This window comes from Mesoplodon densirostris, chromosome 15 (genome assembly GCF_025265405.1).
Source record: "Mesoplodon densirostris isolate mMesDen1 chromosome 15, mMesDen1 primary haplotype, whole genome shotgun sequence".
NCBI lineage: Eukaryota > Metazoa > Chordata > Mammalia > Artiodactyla > Ziphiidae > Mesoplodon > Mesoplodon densirostris.
The window spans coordinates 52147896-52174035 of NC_082675.1; the positions used below are offsets into that span (position 1 = coordinate 52147896).

The window sequence follows — 26140 nt, forward strand, 5'->3', positions numbered from 1 at the left end:
AAAGAAATTACAAATTATAACAGAAGTACAGAACAGCAATGTTTGGATGTTGGATAATCTTTTCTAGTATTTTCCTTTATGACTTCCTACATAGTTTCTGATGAAGAACAGTCAGTAGTGTATGTTCCAGGTATGATTTTCTGCATTAATTTGGTAAACTTCCTTTGCTTCTTAAGAGTTAGGAGAAAATAAAAACATTAGGATAACTTTGTAGGTATAAGTAGATGCAGAACAGTTCATCAGAACCTAATTTTTTTAAATGTTTGGTATGACCACACTAAGGTTTGAAATACTGCCTTATTTTAGGGGCTGGCTGGGCAAGTCAGCTTTTGATGAATTTACAGAATACTTCATTCATGTGTTAAAGAGCAAGAGATCCTTTTCTTGACGTATTACAAATAAGAGTTTAAATTTTATATTTCAAAAAAATGTGAAAACTTCTTTATATAGTGTTTATGTAATAGACTTGAAAGCTTACTTACTGGTTGTTAAGAGATGAGTAGTAAAACTGAACCACTGGAGACATCCTAATTATGTGAAAAATCAGATTTTTAATTTCCAATAAGTTAAGGTATGTATGGTATGTTGTAGTTTATTGGTTTTAATGTGACTTACAGATGTTCACATCCCCATTTAAAAATACTTCAGTTGAATCTTTGCATGCAAAACATCTTTTCATGATTCGTTATTTATTAACAGAGCCTTAAAACGAAGTTTATAAAGTAAGAGATTTCCCCATCAGGTGCCATAAGTAGAGGATATCAAGGAAGAGGTTGGTGGGGGGAGGGTTTAAGAGAATGAAAAGATATAATTTTGAAATCTTGTTTGATGGAAATCCTTAGGAATTTCTACAGAAGGAAATATCAGATCAAGACACAAGATGGTGAATCCAAAAGCTGATGTTAAACTTAAGACTTCCAGGGTGACTGCTACTTCTGTCTCCATGGAGTCTTTAAAAGGTGCAGGAGATTCAGTAGATGAACAGGTCAGTAATTTCTTTTTCTCTTTTTCTGTTTTTTTTTTTTTTTTCCTTATTCTCCAGTCTTTATAAATGCTGACCAGTAAGTCATTTTTTTGTGCTGGCCAATAACTGATAGATAAGGGTAGAAGAGCCCTTGAAAGATAATTAGATGATCTACAAGCATTTTTAAAGATACAGAGGATTCTAGGATGCTTTGCTTAGTATGAATATAAAGTATGTGTATTACTCATTTTGTTCCAAAATGTCCAGGCTTGCTTTAAGCCTTAGTTAAGAAACATTTATTGTCTTAGTATGTCTCCAAAGACTTAAATCCTGATCTGTGTGGAGTTAGTAAATCAAATTGACAATTTTTTTCTTTTATTAGGTGTCCTTTGTGATTTTTGTTCATCTGAATTTGTTAGTTGATGATGGATAAACCTTTGTATATAAGAAAATGCTTTATTAAAACAAAATTAGCCTGTATTATTATTGTTATTATTATTAGTTCCTTCATTTGGCAGATAATCTCATAAAGACTTTATTTTTATAGCTCAGTCATTGATTTCTCCTTTGTCTTTCTTTGCCTCTGTAATAGTGTCTGTACATTCCTTTGGTATATGCTCTATCTGATTGGTTTATTTCACTTTACTTTTTGTTATATTTTGTCTCCCCAACCAGAGTTTAACTCAGGGTTTGGCAATCTATGACCTGTAGGCCAAATCTGCTTCTTCCTGTTTTGTGAGTAAAGTGTTACTGGAACACAGCCACTCTCAGTCTTTTAGTGTTATATTATTGCCACTTTCGTATTACAGTGGCAGAGGCGCTGTAAAGACGAATGCTCACAAAGCCAAAATCATTTCCTATTGAACTCTATACAAAAAATGTTTTTCAGTACCTGGTTTATGTTCAGATATTGAAATTTTCAATGTCTAGTTTGTTAATAATTACAGTTGACCCTTGAACAATACGGATGTTAGGGGTGTTGAACTCCGGGCAGTTGAATATTTGTGTATACCTTTTGGCTCCCCAAAACTTTATTAATAGCCTACTGTTGAATGAAAGCCTTACTGATAACATAGTCAATTAACACATATTTTGAATGTTATATGTATATTTACATACACTTAAGCATTCATGACACACCTTTTTTCTTAATTTTTTTTTCTTATATTTCTTAGGCTCTGTGGTTTGTCTGCAAGCTTATTCAAATTGTTGTAAATCTCCAAAAAGTTTTCCAATATATTTATTGAAATAAATCTGCTTGTAAGTAGACTTGTGCAGTTCAAACCCATGTTGTTTAAGGGTCAGCTGTTTTACATTTAGTTATCTACAGGATTTAAATGTGATTAGCTCAAAAGGCCTGCCTATGTTACTTATATCCCCAGTGTGTATACTCCACACTAGGATGTGAATAGTTGAATTTGCAAGTTCTTATCAAAAATTGAAAGTATTTTTTCATATAATGGTTTGTGTGTTTTATAGTGAACAGAAACCACTCCCCATTCATATCAGCTCCTGGCAACCACTAATCTGCTTTTAGTCTCTCTGTATTTGTCTGTTCTGGACATTTCATATAACTGGAATAATGTAACATGTGGCCTTTTGTGACTGGCTTTTTTCATTTAGTATAGTGATTTCAAGTTTCATCTATGTTGTACCATGTATCCTTACTTCATACCTTTTTATGGCTCAATACATATTTTGTTTAACCACCAGTTGAAGGACATTTGGGTTGTTACAGTTTTTGGCTATTATCAATAATATTGCTGTCAACATTCATGTACACGTTTTTGTGTGGATGTATGTTTTCAATTTTCTTGTGTATACACCTAGAAGTAGAATTTCTGGGTCATGTAGTAATTCTGTGTTTAACCTTTTGATGAACTACCAAAGTAGCTATACCATTTTACATTCCACCAGCAATGTATGAGGATTCCAGATTCTCCACATTCTCACCAACACTTTATATCCATCTTTTTTATTTATAATTGTCGTAGTGAGTGTGAAGTGGTATCTCATTGTGGTTTTGATTTGTATTTTCCTAATGGCCAATAATGATCATCTCTTTATGCGCTTCTTGGCCATTTGTATGTGTCCTTTAGAGAAATGTCTATCCAGATCTTTTTCAATTGGGTTGTTTGTCTTCTTATTGATGAGTTGTAGAGTTCTTTATAGATTCCATCTCCAAGTTCCTTGTCAGATATATGATTTGCAGATATTTTCTCCCATTTTGTAAATTGTCTTTTCACTTTCTTTTTTTTAAAATAAAATTTATTTATTTATTTTTATTTTTGGCTGCATTGGGTCTTCACTGCTGTGCGTGGGCTTTCTCTAGTTGCGGCGAATGGGGGCTTACTCTTCGTTGTGTTGTGCGGGCTGCTCTTGTTGTGGATGGAGCACGGGCTCTAGGTCAGCGGGCTTCAGTAGTTGTGGCTTGCTGGCTCTAGAGCGCAGGCTCAGTATTTGTGGCACATGGGCTTTGTTGCTCTGCGGCATGTGGTATCTTCCCAGACCAGGGCTCGAATCCGTGTCCCCTGCATTGGAAGGCAGATTCTTAATCACTGTGCCACAAGTGAAATCCTCTTTTCACTTTCTTATTGGTGTCCTTTGAAGCTTGAAAGTTTTAAATTCTGATGAAGTCCAACTTATCAGTGTTTTCCTTTTATTTATTTAATTATTTATTTGCTGTCATATCTAAGAAATCATTGACTAAACCAAGGTCTCAAAGATTTATACCAATATCTAGGAGTTTTATAATTTTAGATATTACATTTAGGCTTTGATCCATTTTGATGTAATTTCTGTACATGCTATGGGTAGTGACCCATAGAATTGTCTTCTTAATTTCATTTTTGGATTTTTCACTGCTGGAGTCCAGAAACACAGTTGCTTTTTTATCCTGCAACCTTTCTAAATTAATTTATTAGTTCTAATCTAATAGTTTTTTGGTAAATTCCTTATAATTTTCTATATATAAGATCATGCCATCTGTGAATAGAGGTAGTTTTACATACCCCTTTTCAGTTTGGATTCCTTTTATTTCAACTGTCTTCTAAAGAGATTTAAAAATGCAACAAACTTTATAGCAAGTTCATTTTTCCATACTGATAGTCTGTTTGTCCAGTATCATTTATTAAGAGGACCATTCTTTTCCCCATTGAATTGCCATGATGCTATTGTAATTCAGGGAGAGACTTAAAATTTCACTACAAGTCTGGCAACTGTGAGAGGAGAAAGAAAGAAAGATTGACTAGGAAGAGCCTCAGACTTCCTTGCAGTCTGAGGTAGTGTCTGTCTGTAGAGATGTATCCTTCCCTTATTATAGCACAGCGTCTTTTTTGGTAATCTCTATCCTGAATTTTGTATTTGTCATTCTTTTGTTTTTCTATATCAGGGGTTGACAAACTTTTTTTTTTTTTTTTGTGGTACGCGGGCCTCTCACTGTTGTGGCCTCTCCCATTGCGGAGCACAGGCTCCGGACGCGCAGGCTCAGTGGCCATGGCTCACGGGCCTAGCCTCTCCGCGGCATGTGGGATCCTCCCGGACCGGGGCACGAACCCGCGTCCCCTGCATCGGTAGGCGGACTCAACCACTGCGCCACCAGGAAAGCCCGACAAACGTTTTCTCTAAAGGGCCAGATGGAAAATATTTAGCCCCTGTGAGACACATGGTTTCTGTCTTAATTATCTAAGTCTGCCACTATAGTGTGGAAAAAGCCATATGTATGTCAATGTATAAAAGAACGTGCATGGCTGTGTTTCGTTTTGTTTTTAATTAATTAATGTATTTATTTTTGGCTCTGTTGGGTCTTTGTTGCTGCACGCAGGCTTTCTCTAGTTGGGGCAAGTGGGGCCTACTCTTTGTTGTGGTGCGCAGGCTTCTCATTGCGGTGGCTTCTCGTTGTGGAGCATGGGCTCTAGGCGTGCAGGCTTCAGTAATTGTGGCACGTGGGCTCAGCAGTTGTGGCTTGCGGGCTCTAGAGCGCGAGCTCAGTAGTTGTGGTGCACGGGCTTAGTTGCTCCACGGCATGTGGGATCTTCCCGGGCCAGGGCTTGAACCCATGTCCCCTGCATTGGCAGGCAGATTCTTAACCACTGCGCCACCAGGGAAGTCCCCCATGGCTGTGTTTTAATAAACCTTTTTTACAAAAACAAGCTTTGGGCCAGATTTGGCTTGTAGTCATAGTTTACCAACCCCTGTCCTATATGGTCTAAATATGTATTTATTTTTTAAACAATGTTTAGTTTTATATATATTTCAAACTTTATATAAATGATCTCATATTGTGTGATTTGCTTTTTTGTTCAACATTATGTTCCTGAGATTTATTTATGTTGCATATAGTTATATTTCATTTCCTTTCACTGATATTTCAGTCAGGGTTTAGTCAGTTATTTTAACTGAGAGTATTTAATATAAAGGCTTGTTAAATTGGTGCTGGAGAACTGTAAAGCAAAAAGGGCACACTAGGTTATCGTGTAGGTAGTAACTGCAAGAAACAACCACCATCTTTAGGGCTGGGAAAACAGAACAAGTTGGAATTACTAAAACCTAGAAGCTTGGAGGGGGAGCCACTTAGAGCTGGAACTTTGACCTCTGATGACGGGAAACCTGCCTGACTGGTATTGCTATCCCCAAGCAGACATGATAAAGGCTGGTTCTATGAGGGCCAGAAGAATTACCAACTGGAATCAGCTGTTCTTGCCAGGGTAAAGATCTCTGACAGGGGTGGCACTGATAGAAACAGGAAGCAAAGAGAAAGGAATGTGTCCTGTCTTCCTCTAAAGAGCCTCTGGTTCTTCCTGTTGGCAGAGTTTAACAGAACGTTGTGACAAAGAAGAAATGAAGTTTCCAGAGTCTCAGCCTCAGCATCACAAAACAGAGCATGGGGGATGGGTTTGAAGATGAATGTCAACAGCATAACAACCAGTAGCTACAGAATTCCATTGTATAAATATACCACAGTTTAACTCTGGTTGACAAACATTTGTGTTTTCAGGTTTTTGCCTAAACACAGTGCTGCCGAAGTTCTTGCCTGTGTGCAAGGGTTTCTCTTGTTTGTTTACTGAAATTTCTTTTAAAGGGTTTTCAGCAATTTTTCACATTGCCAAATCCAGTGACTTCTTTTTATATTCTGTTTAACTTTTTTGATCATTAGCACCATTAACCCCACATTCTTGAAACTTTTTTCTCCCACAATGTTGTATGCTTCTGATTCTTCTCTTGTCTTTTCAAAAACCAATTTTAATTTATTTCTTGGGTTAGGAGATGATTTTTAAAAACTAATATTTTTTTCTTAACTTTAAGGAAAATTTTACAACATAGAAAAGTATAAAGAAAATAATAAAAATCTAAACATTATCAATAGTAACATATGGCTGAGTTTTAAATCTTTAAAACTCTGACTTGAGAGCCAGACCCACATTTCTAACTTCCTGACTAAACATTTCCACATGAATATCCTCCTGGCATCTTAAATTGACCATATCTAGTATCTAAAGCCAAATCCATTTAATTTTTTTTTTTTCCTATATCCTCTTTCTCATTTCCTTTTTCTCCCCTATCTTTTCCATATTTGGGTAGCAATAATTCCAGGATTCATTTTAGGGGTCTTGGATTATTCTTGGCCACCTGAAGTAATTGGACTAACCTACTTCGTGGTTATGCAAATGCCAAGGATTCTTTTTTTTTTTTAACATGCTCCTTTTACATGTTACCTCCGGTTCCTTTGTGAATCCCTAGGTTTCATGGCTTTAAAGCCCCCCTTTGATGTTCAGGAACTAGGAGAACTTTTTATAGCACAAGAGATAGGATAGTACAGTGAGTAAGAATATAGACTCTGGAATCAATGCTTGAGTCTTGATTTTGCTACCTAACTGCTATATTCCTAGGCAAGATATGTAACCTCCTTGTAGGATAGGAATAATACCTACCCAATATCGTGAAAATTAAATGGATAAGTATAAAATACTTAGAATATTCCTAATAATACTAGGTATAATGTTATCTATTATTAGTATTACTCTTCGGTCTAATACCGTTTGGACTGAACCTTTGGATATATTGAGAGCTTAGAACTGGTGCTTCTGCTGCCAGCCTTAGTACACCTTTAAGCAGCCATGGGCTATGGTGTAGGAAAGATTCTCAGTATCTTCCATTAGGTGTTTGTTTCTGTGACATTCACCAAGGGAAAGTTGTTTCCTTAATACTCCCTAACACGTAAGCAGGCACATTTCTGCCTAAGAGTTCTTTCTGTGTGCTTTTCTGTGTAAATTTCAGATGTCCCCTGGTGGACAGATAGTTCCTTAGCCTGTGTTGAGTTCACAGTATGTTTAAATGAAATGGGTAAATAGTGTTCTACCAGATAAAAGAGATCCAAGAAATTTCATCTCCTGTGCTTATTTTAAGAAATTTCTCAAAAAGTCTTAAAAATTGTTCTTTGTGAAAATTGATCAGAAGCCTTTTTTTTTTTTTTTTAAGAATTTCTGCAGGGAAGGAATAAAGAGTGCATCATTGAAGGATTTATGTCTTGAAGACAAAAGACGCATTGCAAACTTAATTAAAGAACTGGCCAGGTGAGACAAAACCTTATATGAAATGCATTACTATGTGAGAGAGTGGTTTTTTTGTAAATAGAAAATTACAAATATGTTCTGATGTCATTGTGTCATTGATCTTATGGGAGCAGTGACTTTTAGAAAAAAAGGTATCCTGTGGTGCCAAAAAGAAAAGTAGAAAAAAACGTAAAATGGAAAAGAAACACTCTCCAGTTATGTTTTCTGGTTTATTTAATTTCCCAAATTGTTTCATGGAAATATCTGCAGCAGTCATTTATCAAGAGGGAACATTTTGAAACTTAGCTCTGCTATTGATGTAGGTTGATATTGTAATCAGAGGCGTAGCACTTTGGTTTTGCTTTAGTATCTGAAACAGAAAAGAACATTTTATTGTCATCTTTCACAAGAATACTAGTTGTCATTTTGCTAACTTCTGATACTTTCAAATATGGGATTTTAAATTTTGAGAATGAGTGTTCTTAGCTGTTTGGATATACTATTCCAGTTTACTAATGATGTGTATGAAGCATATTAACTTTGTATAATTTTTTGTTAATATACATACCAAGTTTTGGGGTCTTAAATAATAAATGAAGATGCTTATAGAGGACTGTATTAATATAAATTATAAAAGTTAACTTTAGGGGAAGGCCATACCTAAAAACTGATAAAATTGTATTTATTTTTATCATTGAATTGCATGTTTGGAAATAGTAGGTCTTTTTCTTCTTTCTCTACTTTTAATTAAAGATAACTACATGAAGTGTTTCATTTTGAGACCTTAAAAGAATGTTTGTAGAGGCTTTTCTAGAAAGACTGAAGTTAAAAATTACTTTATTAAATCATAGAATCACAGGTATAAAAGATGACAAAAAGCAGTGATGTTTTGGGGGCTTAGGTTATAAGGTATGAGATTTCAAAGTACATGCCTTAGTCTGAATGTGATATGCCACCTGAGATAAGCAGTAACCTCTTTCACTAGAATTCTTTGACTGTTCTGTTCCCTGAAGTAGAGTTTTCGTGATCTCACGTAGTGTTTTTTGTATTGGGAAAATATTTAATTGTTAAACATCTAATTTATGATCATCTCACAAGGCTTTTTACCATGAAGATGGATGTGGATGTCCTTAAAGCAATTACAATTAGTTTGACTTCATATATACTGGCCCTGAATTGCCATTATTGTCCTGACTGATAACATTTTCAGCTACCAGGCTTAGAGAGTACTTGACATCTCAGAGTATATTGTTTTGGTTTCAGTAAACTTCTGCTTTCTAGCAAAGTGCTCAATTCTTGGTAGAAGGTCATTGTGTTAGTACAAGGTTAATATTAGTACAACTTTGACTGCTAAAAACCCCTGTTATTATTATATTAACTATTAACATACAGGTATATGGGGATAATGTATTCTTGTTTCCTTGAATTTGCTAAGGTTCCTCTGCTGGATATTTCAGTCTATGTTTTTCTACTCATACTTGCCAAACCGTTGTTTTTCTTCAAGACAGTTTTGTGCTAGTGGGAAAGTAGAGATAGAATTCCATGTACCTCAAACACTGGCAACAGAACATTCCTAGCCTTCATGTTCTTTTACCTCTGAAGTTTCAACCTGATTTCAAATAACTGGTTTCCTGTTGGCATTAAATACAGTCATTTCTCTTTCACCTTGAGAAATAAAGTATATACTCCTTTGACCAGATATTTCCCTCTAGCTACTACCTTCTTTGTACTACAACATAACCTCATTCCTAGAAAAGAGTCTATAATATCTATAATACTGTTTTCTACTCTGTTGCATTTCATTCCCTCCTCAAACTTATTCATTTATTTTAAAATATAATATATGGAAGTGCAATTTATATACGATAATATGTACCCGTTTTAATTATATATTTCACTGAGTTTTGACAAATGTAGGATTACTCCAGAAAGTTACATTGAGAACTTTTACAGTCAGTCCCCTCCTCTATCCTCCGTCCCAGGCAGCCATTAATGTGATCTCTATTATTACTGCTTAGTTTTATATGTTCTGACACACCCGTATAAATGGCCCAACAGTATGTACTTTTTTCTGTCTGGCTTTTTTCCCTCAGCAAAATGATTTTTGGTGTGTGGTAAAATATACATAACATAAAATTTACCATCTTAACTGTTTTTAAGTGTAAGGCCAGTGATATTAAGTACATTCGTGTTGCTATGTGATCATTTCTGCCATCCATTCCCAGAACTTTTTCATCGCTGAAACTCTGTCCCCATTAAATAACTCCTCACTCTCCCCACTGCCTATTCCCTGGTAACCACTGTTCTGTGTGCTTCATGAATTTGGCTATTCTAGATACCTCATATAAGTGGAATCATATAATATTTGTCCTTTTGTATCTATTTCAGAGCATAGTGTTTTTGAGACTTTTTAAAATTTGTTTTGTATAGGAGTAATGCATTTTTTATCAGAGTAGTATTCCATTGTATGCCTGTACCTTAATTTGTTCATCTATTCATCTATTATTGGACATTTGGGTTGTTCCAGTATTTGCCTTTTATGAATGGTGCTACTCTAACATTCATGTACAAGTCTTTGTGTGGCTATGATGTTTTATTTTTCTTCTGTAAATACTTAGGAGTGGAATTACTCAGTTATATGTTAAGTGTATATTTAACTTTATTAAAAAACTGCCGAACTGTTTCCCAATGTAGTTGTGCTATTTCACACTCCCGCTAGGAACTTATGAGAGTTCCATCATTCTGCATATTCAATAACTCTTGGTATTATCATTTCTTTGCATTTTGACCATTCTCATGAGTATAGTGATATCTCCTTGTGGAATGAATTTGTGTTTCCCCAATGATTAATGTGATGATTGGCCAGTCTTTTGTTAAGTGTCTGTTCAAATCTTTTGCCTATTGTTTTTTTTTTTCACTCACCCCCTTCCTTCTTGACATTGAAGTATTAGAGTTCTTTATATATTCTGGATGTAAGTTTTCAAATATTTGTTTTTTCCTCCCAACCTGCAGCTTGCTTTTAATGCTCTTAATTTTTTCTTTTGAAAAGCAAATTTTTTTTCTTTTGATGAACTTCACTTCATCAGTTTTTTCTTTTATGGTTCATGTTTTTAGTGTTCCATCTAAGAAATCTTGCCCATCCCACAGTAGCAAAGATTTTTTCCTATGTTAGAAAAGACTATACCTTTTCTGTAGAATTAACCTCCGCCTCCTTGTCAAAAATCAGTTGACCACACAGGCATGGCCTATTTCTGGGCACTTTATTTCATTCCATTGACCTGATGCCAATTTCATAGTAAGTCTTGAAATCAGGTAAATCCTATTGATTTTTTGTGCTTTTTGAAAATTGTTTTGGCTCTTTTGAGGTCCTTCGCATTCCACTAAATTTTAGTCAGCTTATTAATTCCTAAAAGAACATTACCTCCTGGAATTTTGTAAAATATGCTCATATTTTGTTGTATTTATCCTTAAGTATTTTATGTTTTTTGATACTATTATAAATGGTGTAATTTTAATTTTATATTATACTGTACACTTAATTTTAAATTTTATTTCATTTCTAATTTAAAAAAAACAGAATTGACTTTGTCATATTGACTTGGTATCCATCAACTTCTTAAAATTCACTTGTTATAGTAGTTTTTTTTGCCAGAGTACTTTGGATTTTCCACATACAGGATTATGTCATCTACAGATTAAAACAGTTTTATTTTTTCTTTACAATCTATAGATTCTTTGTTTCTTTTTCTTGCCCTTTGGCATTGGCTAGAACCTGCAGGACAATGTGGAATGAAAGTGACTAGAGTGGACATCTTTGCCTTCTCTTTGTTATCTTAAATCTTTATTAAGCACAATGTAAGCTATAGGTTTTTTGTAGATGTTCTTTATCAGGTTGAGGATATATATTTTTGTCCCTAGTTTGGTGAGGTTGTTTTTTTTTTTTAGTCATAAATAGGAGTAGAATTTTTTCAAATGATTTTTCTTCATTTACTGTGCTGATAATATGTTTTTTTTCTCTGTTATACTCTGGTAAAATATGTTGATTGGTTTTTGAATGCTTAATTTACCTTACCTTCCTGGCCTAAGCCTCATTTGGTCATGGTGGTTTTTGGTTTTGTTTTTAATCTGTTACTGAGTTTGATTTGCTAATATTTTATTAGAGGTTTTTGTAACATGAGAAATGCTTGTAGTTTTCATGAAATGTCATTATGTATTTTTTTAACTTTATGTTTTAATTATGGTAAAATACACATAACATAAATTTTACCATCTTAACCAATTTTTAAGTCTACAGTTCAGTAGTATTAAATGTATTCACGTTGTTGTTCAACCAGTCTCCAGAACCCTTTTCATCTTGCAAAACTAAAACTCTGTGCCCATTAAAGCTCCCCATTCCTCCCTTTGCCAGCCCCTGGCAGTCACCATTCTATTTTCTCTGTCTGCAAATTTTACTATTCTAGTACCTTATATATGTGTCAAATCATTGTGTTTTTTACCATAATGTGGTAAAATACATATAACATACAATTGACCCCTCGTGATATTCAGTACATTAACAGTTTTGCATAACCATCACTTTTAAGTTCCAGAACATTTTCACCCCAAAGGAAACTGTACCCATTAAGCAGTTGCTCCCCATTCTCCCTTTCCACGTAACCCCTGACAATAGCTAATCAGTTTTCTGTCTGTATTGATTTGCTGACTCTCGATATTTCATTTAACTGGAATCATACAATATGTGGCCTCTTGTGTCTGATTTCTTTCACTTAGCATAATGTTTTCAAGGTTGGCTGAAAAATATCCCATTGTGTGGATACATCACATTTTGTTTCTCCATTCATTCGTTTATAGACATTTGGGTTTCTACCTTTTGACTATTTCGAGTAATGCTGCTATGAATATTCATGTGCAGGTTTTTGTTTGAACACCTGTTTCAGTTATTTTGGCTGTATACCCAGGAGTGGAATTACTAGGTCTTAGGTTGTTCTACGTTGAACTTTTTGGGGAGCTACCAATCATTTCCACAGCAGCTGAACCACTTTATATTCCCCCAACAGTGTACAAGGATTCCAATGTTTCTATATCCTCACCAACACCTGTTGTATTGCATTTTTTTGATAATAGCCATCCTAGTAAGTATGAAGTGGTATCTTATTTGTGGTTTTGATTGTCATTTTCCTAGTGGCTAATGATGTCAACATTTGTAAGTCTTCTTTGGAGAAATGTCTATTCAAGTCCTTTGCCCATTTTTTAATTGGGTTGTTTGTCTTCTTGTTGTTGTTATTGTAATAGTTTTACATATTCTAGATTTTAGACCACTAAAAGATACATGATTTACAAATAATCTCTCATTATGTAAGTTGTTTTTTCACTTTCTTGATTGTGTCCTTTGAAGCATAAAATATTTTACTATTGATGAAGTCTAAATTTTCTAATTTTTCTCCTGTTGATTGTGCTTTTGGTGACATATCTAAGAAAATACTGCCATATCAAAGATCATGAAGATTTAACCCTATGTTTTCTTCTGTGAGTTTTATGGTTTTAGCTCTTTATTCAGGTCTTTGGTTCATTTTGGTTTAATTTTTGTGTATGGTAAGTGGTAGTGGTTCAACTTTATTCTTTTGCATGTGGAAATCCATTTGTCCCATTTGTTGAAGAGACCACTGTTTTCCCATTTAGTGGTCTCAGCACCATTGTCAAAAAATGATTGACCAGAGGTGTATGGCTTTATTTCCGGACTCTCAGTTCTTTTCCATTGATCCTCATGTCTATTCTAATGCCCATGCAACACTATTTTTTGGTTTTTAAAAAAATATATTTATTTGTTTGTTTGTTTGGTTGGTTGTTTGGTTGTGGCTGGTGGGCTCCTTAGTTGCGGCTCACCAGTTCCTTAGTTGCGGCATGCATGTGGGATCTAGTTCCCTGACCAGGGATCAAACCTGGGCCCCCTGCATTGGGAGCCCGGAGTCTTCACCACTTTGCCACCAGGGAAGTCCCCAACACTGTTTTGATTAGTGTTAACTTTGTAGAGAACATAAAATACAAATCCTGCTTGCTTCTTCCTTTTCAAGATTGTTTCAGCTATTCTTGGTCCCTTGCAATTCTGTATGAATTTTAGGATCAGCTTTTACATTTCTGCAAAAAGGCAGTTGAGATTTTGATAGGATCACGTTGAATCTATAGATTGCTTTGAGGAGTATTGCCATGTTAACAGTATTAAGTCTTCCAATCCACAAACATGAAATATCTTTCAGTATTTAGGTCTTCTTTAATTTCTTTCAGTTTTATAGATTTCAGTGTACAAGTCTTTCACTTCCTTGGTTATTTTCAAGTGTTTTCTTCTTTTTGATACTCTTAGAACTGTTTTATTAATATTCTTGTCAGATTGTTCATTGTTGGTGTATAGAAATACGAAAGATTTTTTAAAAATAAATTTATTTATTTATTTACTTATTTTTGGCTGCATTGGGTCTTTGTTGCTGCGCACGGGTTTTCTCTGGTTGCATCCAGTGGGGGCTACTCTTTGTTGCGGTGCACAGCTTCTCATTGCGGTAGCTTCTCTTGTTGCGGCACACGGGCTCTAGGCACATGGGCTTCAGTAGTTGCATCACATGGGCTCAGTAGTTGTGGCTCGCAGGCTCTAGAGCACAAGCTCAGTCATTGTGGCACATGGGCTTAGTTGCTCCGTGGCATGTGGGATCTTCCTGGACCAGGGCTCGAACCCATGTCCCCTGCATTGGCAGGCAGATTCTTAACCACTTCACCACCAGGCAAGTCCCCGAAAGATTTTTTTATGTTGGTCTTGTACTCTGAAACTTTGTTAAATTTGTTTATTAATTAGTTCAAATATTTTTTTTGTACATTCTCTATGGATTGTCTATATATAGGATTGTGTCATCTGAAAATAGAGATAGTTTTACTTCCTCCTTTCCAGTTTGGATGCCTCTTGTTTCTTTTTCCTGTTTAAGTACTCTGACTTGAAGTTTCAAGCCTGAATGAAACATTGAATGGAGTGGTGGAAGCAGGCATCCTTGTCTTGTAGGAAAGGTTTCAGTTTTTCATCAGTGAGATAGAACGTTAGCTGTGTGTTTTTCATAACTGCCCTTTATCATGTTAAGGAAGTTCCCTTCTATTCCTAGTTTGAATGTTTTAGTTTTTGTCAAAAGCTTTCTGTGTATCAACTGATACGATCATAACTTTTTTGTTTGTTTGTTTCATTTTTTGTATTAAATATGGTGTTTCAATTGATTTTCTTATGTTGAACAATTCTTGTATTACTGGGATAAATACCAATTGGTCATGTTGTATAATCCCTTTAATATGTTTTTGGATTTAGTTTGCTGGCATTTTTGAGGATTTTTGAATCTATATTCATAAGGGATATTGGTCTGTAGTTTTCTTTTCTCATGGTGTCTTTGTCTGGCTTAGATATCAGGTAATGCTGGCCTTATAGTATGAGTTAGGAAGTGTTTCCTCTCCTTATGTTCTTTGGAAGAGTTTGAGAAGTACTGGTGTTAATTTTTCTTTAAATATTTGGTGGAATTCATCCGTGAAATCATCTGGTCCTTGGCTTGTCTTTATTGGGTGGTTTTTTGTAACTGTTTCAATCTCTTTACTTGTTATAGATCTGTTCAGATTTTCCATTTGTTCTTGAGTCAGTTTGGGTAATTTTTGTATTTCTAGGAATATGTTCATTATATCTTGGTTATCCAGTTTGTTGACATACAATTGTTTGTACTATTTTCTTACAGTCCTTTTTATTTCTGTATAGTTAGTAATGTGCCCACTTTCATTTCTGATTTTATTTACATGATCTCTCATTTATCAGTCTAGCTAAAGAATTTTAAACTTTGTTAATCTTTTCAAAGAACCAGCTTTTGGTTTTGTATATTCTCTATATTGTTTTTCTATTTCATTCATCTTTCCTCTAATCTTTATTATTTTCTTCCTTTTGCTACTTTTGGGTTCGAGTTTCTAGTCCTTAAGGTGTAAAGTTAAGTTACTGACTTTAAATCTCTCTTCTTTATTTTTCTTTCTTTCTTTTTCCAATTTTATTTTATTTGACCATGCCTCACGGCATGCAGGATCTTACCTCCCCCACCAGGGATCGAACCCGTGTTCCCTGCATTGGGAGTGCTGAGTCTTAACCCCTGGACCACCAGGGAAGTCCTTAAATCTCTCTCCTTTTTTAATGTAGGCATTTACATCTATAAATATCCCTCTGTGCACTGCTTTTGCTGCACCCTATAGGTTTTGGTATGTTTTATTTTTTCATTTCATCTGAAAGTACTTTCTAATTTTCCTTATGATTTTTTTCTTTTACCCATTTGTTGAGTGTGTTTTTAATTTCCATATATTTATGAATTTCCACTCTTCTTTCCCTTGATTTTTAGCTTTATTTTATTGTACTGGAGAAGATACTTTTTTTTTAACATCGTTATTAGAGTATAATTGCTTTACAATGGTGTGTTAGTTTCTGCTTTATAACAGAGTGAATCAGTTATACATATACATATGTCCCCATATCTCTTCCCTCTTGCATCTCCCTCCCTCCCACCCTCCCTATCCCACCCCTCTAGGTGGTCACAAAGCACCAAGCTGATCTCCCTGTGCTATGCGGCTGTTTCCCACTAGCTATATATTTTACGTTTGGTAGTGTATATATGTCCATGCCACTCTCTCACTTTCTCCCAGCTTACCCTTCCCCCTCCCTGTATCCTCAAGTCCATTCTCTAGTAGGTCTGTGTCTTTATATTCCCGTCTTGCCCCTAGGTTCTTCTGACCTTTTTTTTTCTTTTTTCTTTTTTTAGATTCCATATATATGAGTTAGCATACAGTATTTGTTTTTCTCTTTCTGACTTAACTTCACTCTGTATGACAGTCTCTAGGTCCATCCACCTCACTACAAATAACTCAGTTTTGTTTCTTTTTATGGCTGAGTAATATTCCATTGTATATATGTGCCACATCTTCTTTATCCCTTCATCTGTTGATGGACATTTAGGTTGCTTCCATGTCCTGGCTATTGTAAATAGAGCTGCAATGAACATTCTGGTACATGACTCTTTTTGAATTACAGTTTTCTCAGGATATATGCCAAATAGTGGGATTGCTGGGTCGTATGGTAGTTCTATTTTCAGTTTTTTAAGGAACCTCCATACTGTTCTCCATAGTGGCTGTATCAATTTACATTCCCACCAACAGTGCAAGAGGGTTCCCTTTTCTCCACACCCTCTCCAGCATTTATTGTTTGTAGATTTTTTGATGATGGCCATTCTGACCGGTATGAGATGATATCTCATTGTAGTTTTGATTTGCATTTGGGGAAGATACTTTGTATTCATTCAATCCTGTTTAACTGTATTGAGATTTGTTTGTGAGATTTGTTTGAGATTTGTTTGTGATTTGTTTGTGAGATTGAGATTTGTTTGTGACCTAACATATAATTTATTCTGGAGAATGCTCCATGTGCAGTTGAAAAAAATGTTGATTCATCTGTTGCTTGGTAGAGTGTTCTATATATGTCTTTTAGACCTAGTTGGTTTATAGTGTTGTTCAAGTCCCCTCTTTTCATATTGATGATATTTCATCTAGATGTTCTATTCATTGAAAGTAGATTATTGAGGTCTCCAACTATTATTGTAGAACTATCTACTTTTCTCTTCAATTATGTTCATGTTTTCTTTATATATTTTGGGTCTCTGATGTGTAGCATGTTTACTTTTATAATTTTTACATATCCTTAGAGAATTGACCCATTTATAAATCTATGTCATCTGTCTCTTTGTCTTGTAACATTTTTTGTTTTAAGGTTTATTTTGGGTGATGTTAGTAAAAAGCCAACCCAGTTCTGTTTTGGTTACTATTTGCATGGTATTTGCATGAAATATCTTTTTACCATATTTTAGCTTTCAACCTTTCTGTCTTTTAATTTAAAGTGAGTCTCTTGCAGGCAGTGTATAGTTGGACTGTGGGGTTTTTTTTTAATCCATTTTGCCAACCTCTGTTTTTCATTTGGTGTATGTAATCCATTTACATTTAAAGTAATTTCTGTAAGGAAGTACCATTTTGCTTTACACATATGGGTGTGTGTGTGTATACATTTATACACATATATATACACATATATGTGCATATGTGTGTGTGTGTATATATATGTATATATATATTATATGCAGGTATACCTCAGACATATTGCAGGTTCTAGACCATCACAGTAAAGCGAGTATCACAGTAAAGTGAGTTACACAAACCTTTTGGTTTCCCAGTACATGTAAAAGTTATATTTACACTATACTGTAGTATGTTAAGTGTGCAATAGCATTATGTATATAAAAAAAACCAATGTATATATCTTAATTTAAAAATACTTTATTGTTAAAAAAAACTAACCATCATCTGAGCTTTCAGCAAGTTGTGATCTTTTTGCTGGTGGAGGACCATACCACACTGTTGATGCCTGCTGACTGCAGGGTGGTGGTTCTTGAAGGTGTATGTGACAATTCTTAAGACAACAATGAAGTTTGCTGCATCAATTGACTTTTCCTTTTACTAGCAATTTCTCTGTAGCCTGCAATGCTGTTTGACAGCATTTAACCCCCAGTAAGCTTCTTTCAAAATTGGAGTCAATCTTCTTAAACCCTCTTCTTCTTTATCAACTAAGTTTATGTAATATTCTAAGTTCTTTGTTGTTATTTCAACAATCTTCATAGTATCTTTACGAGGAATATATTCCATCTCAAGAAACCACTTTCTTGGCTCATTTGTAAGAAGCAACTCTTTTTCCATGAGTTAAAGTTATCATGAAATTGTAGCAATTAAGTCACATCTTTGGCTACTTTTCTAATTTTACTTCTCTAGCTGTTTCTACCACATCTGCAGTTACTTCCTTTACTGAAGTCTTGAACCCCTCAAAGTCATTCATGAGGGTTGACATCAACTTCTTCCAAACTCCTGTTAATGTTGATATTTTAACCTCTTTCCATATATCACAAATGTTCTTAATGGCATCTAGAATAGTGAATCCTTTCCAGAAGCTTTTCAGTTTACTTTGCCCAGATCCTCAGATGAATCACTGTCTATGGCAGCTTACAAAATGTATTTTTTAAATAATAAGACTTGGAAATTGAAATGACTCCTTGCTGCAGAATGGATGTTGTGTTAGCAGGCATGAAAACAACATTAATCTTTATACATCTCCATCAGAACTCCTACATGACCAGTCTCATTGTCATTGAGCAGTAATATTTTAAAAGGAATCTTTTTCTGAGCAGTAGTAGGTCTCAACAGTGGGCTTAAAATATTCAGTAAACCATGTTGTAAACAGATGTGCTGTCATTCAGCCTTTTTTTTTTCCCACTTATAGAGTGCAGGCAGAGTAGATTTAGCATAATTCTTAAGGGCCCTAGGATTTTCAGAATGGTAAATGAGCATTGGCTTCAACTTCAACTCACCAGCTGCATTAGCCTATAACAAGAGAGTCAGCCTGTCCTTTGAAGCTTTGAAGCCAGGCATTGACTTCTCTCTAGCTATGAAAATCCTAAATGGCATCTTTTCCCAGTAGAAGGCTGTTTCACCTCCACTGAAAATCTGTTGTTTAGTGTAGCAACCTTCATTAATTATCTTAGCTAGGTCTGGATAACTTACTACAGCTTCTGCATCAGTACTTGCTGCTTAACCTTGCACTTTTATGTTATGGAAATGGCTTTACTGGTGTGTTCACTGTAGTAGCACTTTTAATTCTTTCAAGAACCTTTTCTTTCCATTCACAACTTGGCTAACTGTTTGGTGCAAGAGCCCTACCTTTCGGCCTATCTTGGCTTTCAACATGCGTTCTTCACTAAGCTTAATTACATCTAGCTTTTGATTTGAAGTGAGAGTTGTGTGACTCTTCCTTTCACGTGAACCGTTAGAGGTCATTGTACAGTTATAAATTGGCTTAATTTCAATATTGTAGTGTCTCAGGGAATAGGGAGCACCAAAGAGAGGGAGAGACAGGAGAATGGCCAGTTGATGGAACAGTCAGAACACACACACAACATTTATTGATTAAGTTCACTGTTTTATATGAGTGTGGTTCATGGCACTCCAAAACAATTACAATGGTAACATCAAAGATCACTGACCACACATCACCATAAAACATTTAATAATAGTGGAAAAGTTTGAAATATTGCAGGAAATACCAAAATGTGACATAGAGACACAAAGTGAGCAGATGTTGTTGGAAAAGTAGTGCCTGTGGAGTTGCTCAACACAGGGTTGCACAAACCTTCAAATTTTTAAAAATGCAATATCTGCAAAACGCAAAAAAGTGAAGTGCAATAAAATAAGGTATGCCTATATATAAAACAGCAAGAGTTTATGTAAAATATAAAGATGAAAAAAGACATTTCTTGTTCCTCAGTTACTTTAACAGTACTATCTTTTCTGTTTGATTTGTGTGTGTGTGTGTGTGTGAGAGAGAGAGAGAGAGAGAGAAATTTTCACTAGCTCCCTGATTCTTTTTTGGTAAAATTTTTCGTTATTTTCTTAGCAGCTACCCTGGGGATTACAGTTAACTTCCTAAATTTTATAACACTCTAATTTGAATTCATACCAACTTATCTTTAGCGGTACATAAAAACTGTACAGCTGCATTCCCCAGTCTTTATTTTATTTTTGTCACCAATTACACCTTTATACATTGTGTGCTTGTTATGGACTGCATTGTGTCCCACCCCCCAATTTTGTATGTTGAAATGCTAACCCCCAGTACCTTAGAGTATAACTAGAATTGAAAAGAGGACCTTTAATATGGTTATTAAGGTAAAACGAGGTCGCACTGTGATTGAAGAGTTGTGCATTTTACTTCTTAGTTTTGTCAATTTTTGCCTCATATATCTGATCCTATGGTTATTAGTTGTACCCAGTTATAGTTTGCAGTTTCCGGTTAAGTGAACCTCTGCTCACCCTGGATATTTGTAACATGCATCCTTGACTAATAGCAGTCTAATATTAACTGGTAGTTTTAGCTCTCCTAAGCAAATTAAGAACTCTAGATCACATGAGCTTCATTTTCCCTCCTATGTGCCATTATATAGTATATCATAATTTCTTCTCCATATACAGTTTAATTCAATGTAATATAATCATTACTTTTTTGTATTATTTTTTAGGCTTACAGAAAAGTTTCAAAAAATAGTACATTATTGGGGGAATGAGGAATTGGGAGTAATGGTTAATGAGTATAATGTTTCCTTTTGAGAGGATAAAAATGTTCTAAAATTAGATTATGGCGATGGTTGCAGAACTCTGTAAATATACGAAAAGTCAGTGAATTGTACACTCTGAATGAAACTTATTGTATGTAAATTATATCTCAATAAAGGTCTTATCTCAATAAAGCTCCTAAAAATTAATAGTATGGGGGACTTCCCTGGTGACGTAGTGGTTAAGAATCCACCTGCCACTGCAGAGGACACGGGTTCAAGCCCTGGTCTGGGAAGATCCCACATGCCATGGAGCAACTAAGCCCGTGCACCACAGATACTGAGCCTGCACTCTAGAGCCCGTGAGCCACAACTACTGAGCCTGTGTGCCACAATTACTGAAGCCCGCGTGCCTAGAGCCCATGCTCCACGACAGGAGAAGCCACCACAGTGAGAAGCCTGTGTGCCACAACTAAGAGTAGTCCCCACTCGCCGCAACAAGAGAAGGCCCATGTGCAGCAACGAAGACCCAGCGCAGCCAAAAATAAATAATAATTAATTAATTAAAAAAATTAATAGTATGGAGGGTTTGAATACCTTTCATCTAGCTTTCTCAAAGCATAACATCTTGATTAACCAGAGTTTAATTATCAAAAATTAACATTGGTACAATAGTACTAATTAACTACAGAGTATATTCATATTTTGCCAGTTTTTCCACTAATAATTTTTTTCTATTCCAGTATCACCTTTTGTATTCAGTTTTCATGTTTCCTTAACCTCCTTCCATTTGTGGCATTTCCTTAGTCTTGCTTTGCCTTCCATGACTTTGACACTTTTGAAGAATACTGATCAGGTATTTTGTAGTATTTCGTTTTTTTTTTTTTAATTAATTACTTTATTTATTTAATTATTTTTGGCTGTGTTGGGTTTTCATTGCAGTGTGTGTGCTTCTCATTATGGTGGCTTCTTGTTGTGGAGCATGGGCTCTAGGCATGCAGGCTTCAGTAGTTGTGGCATGTGGGTTTAGTGGTTGTGGCACGCGGGCTCAGTGGTTGTGGCTCATGGGCTCTGGAGCACAGGCTCAGTAGTTGTGGCTCACAGGCTTAGCTGTTCCGTGGCATGTGGGATCTTCCTGGACCAGGGCTTGAACCCATGTCCCCGTATTGGCAGACAGAATCTCAACCACTGCGCCACCAGGGAAATCCCAGTATTTTTTTTCAATATGGGTTTTCCTCATGATTGTGTTGCATTACGATATGTTGTATTGGGGGTATGTGATGTTGATATGTCATTACTGGTGGTTTTAACTGTGGTTAATTTGGTTGATGTACAGTGTACTAAGGTTTCACTCCTCAAAAGTTAATTAATGAGCACCAGAGGGCAGACAGAAGAAGCAAGAATTACAGTCCTGCAGCCTGTGGAACAAAAACCACATTCATAGAAACATATATAAGATGAAAAGGCAGAGGGCTATGTACCAGATGAAGGAACAAGATAAAACTCTAGAAAAACAACCAAATGAAGTGGAGATAGGCAACCCTCCAGAAAAAGAATTCAGAATAATGATAGTGAAGATGATCCAGGACCTCAGAAAAACACTGGAGGCAAAGATCGAGAAGATGCAAGAAATGTTTAACAAAGACTTGGAAGAATTAAACAACAAACAAACAGAGATGAATGATACAATAACTGAAATGAAAACTACATTAGAAGGAATTAATAGCAGAATAACTGAAGCATAAGAATGGAAAAGTGACCTGGAAGGCAGAATGGTGGAATTCACTGCAATGGAACAGAATAAAAAAAAAAGAATGAAAAGAAATGAAGACAGCCTAAGAGACCTCTGGGAAAACATTAAACGCAACAACATTCACATTATAGGGGTCTCAGAAGGAGAAGAGAGAGAGAAAGGACCCGAGAAAATATTTGAAGAGATTATAGATGAAAACTTCCCTAACATGGGAAAGTAAATAGCCACCCAAGTCCAGGAAGCACAGAGAGTCCCATACAGGATAAACCCAAGTAGAAACATGCCGAGACACATAGTAATCAAGTTGGCAAAAATTAAAGACAAAGAAAAATTATTGAAAGCAGCAAGGGAAAAAAGACAACATACAAGGGAACTCCCATAAGGTTAACAACTGATTTCTCATCAGCAAGTCTACAAGCCACAAGGGAGTGTCATGATATACTTAAAGTGATCAAAGGGAAGAATCTATAACCAAGATTACTCTGCCCAGCAAGGATCTCATTCAGATTTGATGGAGAAATCAAAAGCTTTACAAACAAGCAAAAGCTAAGAGAGTTCAGCACCACCAAACCTGCTCTACAACAAATGCTAAAGGAACTTCTCTAAGTGGGAAACACAAGAGAAGAAAAGGACCTACAAAAACAAACCCCAAACAATTAAGAAAATGGTCATAGGAACATACATATCAATAATTACCTTAAAAGTGAATGGATTAAATGCTACAACCAAAAGACACAGGCTTGCTGAATGGATGCATAAAAGACACCCATATATATGCTGTCTACAAGAGACCCACTTCATACCTAGGGATACATACAGACTGAAAGTGAGGGGATGGAAAAAGATATTCCATGCAAATGGCAATCAAAAGAAACCTGGAGTAGCAATACTCGTATCAGGTAAAATAGACTTTAAAATAAAGAATGTTACAAGAGACAAGGAAGGACACTACATAATGATCAAGGGATCAATCCAAGAAGAAGATATAGCAATTATAAATACATATGCACCCAACGTAGGAGCACCTCAATACATAAGGCAACTTCTAACAGCTATAAAAGAGGAAATCGACAGTAACACAATAATAGTGGGGGACTTTAACACCTCAGCTCACCTCACCGATCATCCAAAATCAAAATAAATAAGGAAACAGAAGCTTTAAATGACACAGTACACCAGATAGATTTAATTGATATTTATAGGACATTCCATCCAAAAACAGCAGATTACACTTTCTTTTAAAGTGTGCACAGACCATTCTCCAGGATAGATAACATCTTGGGTCACAGATCAAGCCTTGGTAAATTTAAGAAAACTGAAATCATATCAAGCATCTTTTCTGAACACAACACTGTGAGATTAGAAATGAACTACAGGGAAAAAAACTGTAAAAACATGAACACGTGGAGGCTAAACAATACATAATAACCAAGAGATCACTGAAGAAATCAAAGATGAAATCAAAAAATACCTAGACACAAATGACAATGAAAACACAATGATCCAAAACCTATGGGATACAGCAAAAGCAGTTCTAAGAGGGAAGTTTATAGCTATACAAGCCTACCTCAAGGAACAAGAAAAATCTCAAATAAGCAATCTAACCTTACACCTAAAGGAACTAGAGAAAAAAGAAGAAACAAAACCCAAATTCAGCAGAAGGAAAGAAGTCATAAAGATCAGAGCAGAAATAAATGAAATAAAAACAAAGAAAACAGTAGCAAAGACCAATGAAACTAAATGCTGGTTCTTTGGGAAGATAAACAAAGTTGATAAACCATTAGCCAGACTCATCAAGAAAAAGAGGGAGAGGACTCAAATGAATAAAATTAGAAATGAAAAAGGAGAAGTTACAACAGACACTGAAAAAATACAAAGCATCCTAAGAGAGTACTACAAGCAACTGCAAATAAAATGGAAAACCTGGAAGAAATGGACAAATTCTTAGAAAGGTATAACCTTCCAAGAGTTAACCAGGAAATAGAAAATATGAACAGACCAATCACAAGTAATGAAATTGAAACTGTGACTAAAAACCTTACAACAAACAAAAGTCCAGGACCAGATGGCTTCACAGGTGAATTTTATCAAACATTTATAGAACAGCTAACACCCATTGTTCTCAAACTCTTCCAAAAAATTGCAGAGGAAAGAACACTCCCAAACTCATTCTATGAGGCCACCATCACCCTGATACCACAACCAGACAAAGATACTACAAATAAAGAAAATTACAGACCAATATCACTGATGAATATAGATGCAGAAATCCTCAACAGAATACTAGCAAACAGAATCCAACAACACATTCAAAGATTCATACACCATGATCAAGTGGGATTTATGCCAGGGATGCAAGGATTCTTCAATATACGCAAATCAGTCAATGTGATACACCATATAAACAAATTGAAGAATAAAAACCATATGATCATCTCAATAGAAGCAGAAAAATCTTTTGACAAAATTCAACACCCATTTATGATAAAAGCTCTCCAGAAAGTGGGCATAGAGGGAACCTACCTCAACATAATAAAGGCCATGTATTGCTCTTATGTTTGTTATTTTCTTCCTTCTCATTTTATATTTATTTTGTTCTTTTTCTAGTTTATTAAAATAGGAACTTGAGACTCTTCTTTTCTTGATATAACTATTTAGTCCCTTTCATTACTACTTTCAATGCATCTCACATGTTTTGGTTTTTTGTATTTTCATTTCATTCACTTCTATGTATTTTTAAAAAATATTTCTTTTGAGACTTCCTCTTTGACCCATGGATTATTTAGAACTGCACTGTATAATTTCCAAGCATTTGGAGGTTTTCCTCTTGTCTTTCTGTTATCGATTTCTAGTTTGGTTCTATTATGCTAAGAGAACAATTTCAAAAATTTTTTGAGGTTTGTCTCATGGCCCAAGATATGGTTGATCTTGATGAGTGTTCATGAGTGCTTGAAGAAAATGTTTGTAATTGTAATTCTCCCAGTTTACATTGGGAGGGAGACGCAAAAGGGAGGGGATATGGGAACATATGTATATGTATAACTGATTAAATTTGTTATAAAGAAAAAAATTTAAAAAAGCAAATGACAATAAACTTGTAATCATATTTTTAAATCCCTAAAAAAATAAAAGAAAAACCTGGTTTATATTATCTTTTGTTTCTTGGTTTTTTTTTTTTTGCGGTACGCGGGCCTCTCACTGTTGTGGCCTCTCCTGTTGCGGAGCACAGGCTCCGGACGCACAGGCCCAGCGGCCATGGCTCACAGGCCCAGCCACTCCGTGGCATGTGGGATCCTCCCAGACCGGGGCACGAACCCGTGTCCCCTGCATCGGCAGGCGGACTCTCAACCACTGCGCCACCAGGGAAGCCCTATTTCCTTTTTTTGTTTGATCATCCTGTATGTAACTAATCCTCCATCTCTGCCTCTACTCCCTCTCCTGCATAGAAGCCACCTCATCCTGGTGGAGCCTGGACTCCCCATTACCGTCCACCAGTTTCCCTCAAGGATGCCCTTTCTCTCTGCTTCCATTCCAGCACACCAACCCAGGCCATACTCTTCCTGAATGTCTTCACTGCACTCTGCTTCTGACTCTTCATGTTGAGATGTCTCCACCCCTTGGATGTCCTCTCCTCTTTCCTCTGATTAGGCTTTGACACCCTACACCAAGCCACACCTTTGCA

The 26140-nt window shown here is 35.6% G+C and overlaps 1 protein-coding gene across 2 annotated transcripts in view; it reads left to right on the plus strand.

Annotated features, from left to right (window-relative positions):
• The window catches only part of KIAA1328 (KIAA1328 ortholog), a 383661-nt gene that overhangs the window by 6538 nt on the left and 350983 nt on the right, over positions 1-26140 (plus strand). For both annotated transcript variants that reach the window (XM_060118274.1, XM_060118275.1), the window contains exons 2-4: positions 95-130; positions 843-985; positions 7442-7536. In XM_060118274.1, the coding sequence (XP_059974257.1) occupies positions 95-130; positions 843-985; positions 7442-7536 (274 nt within the window). The remainder of the gene's footprint in view (positions 1-94; positions 131-842; positions 986-7441; positions 7537-26140) is intronic.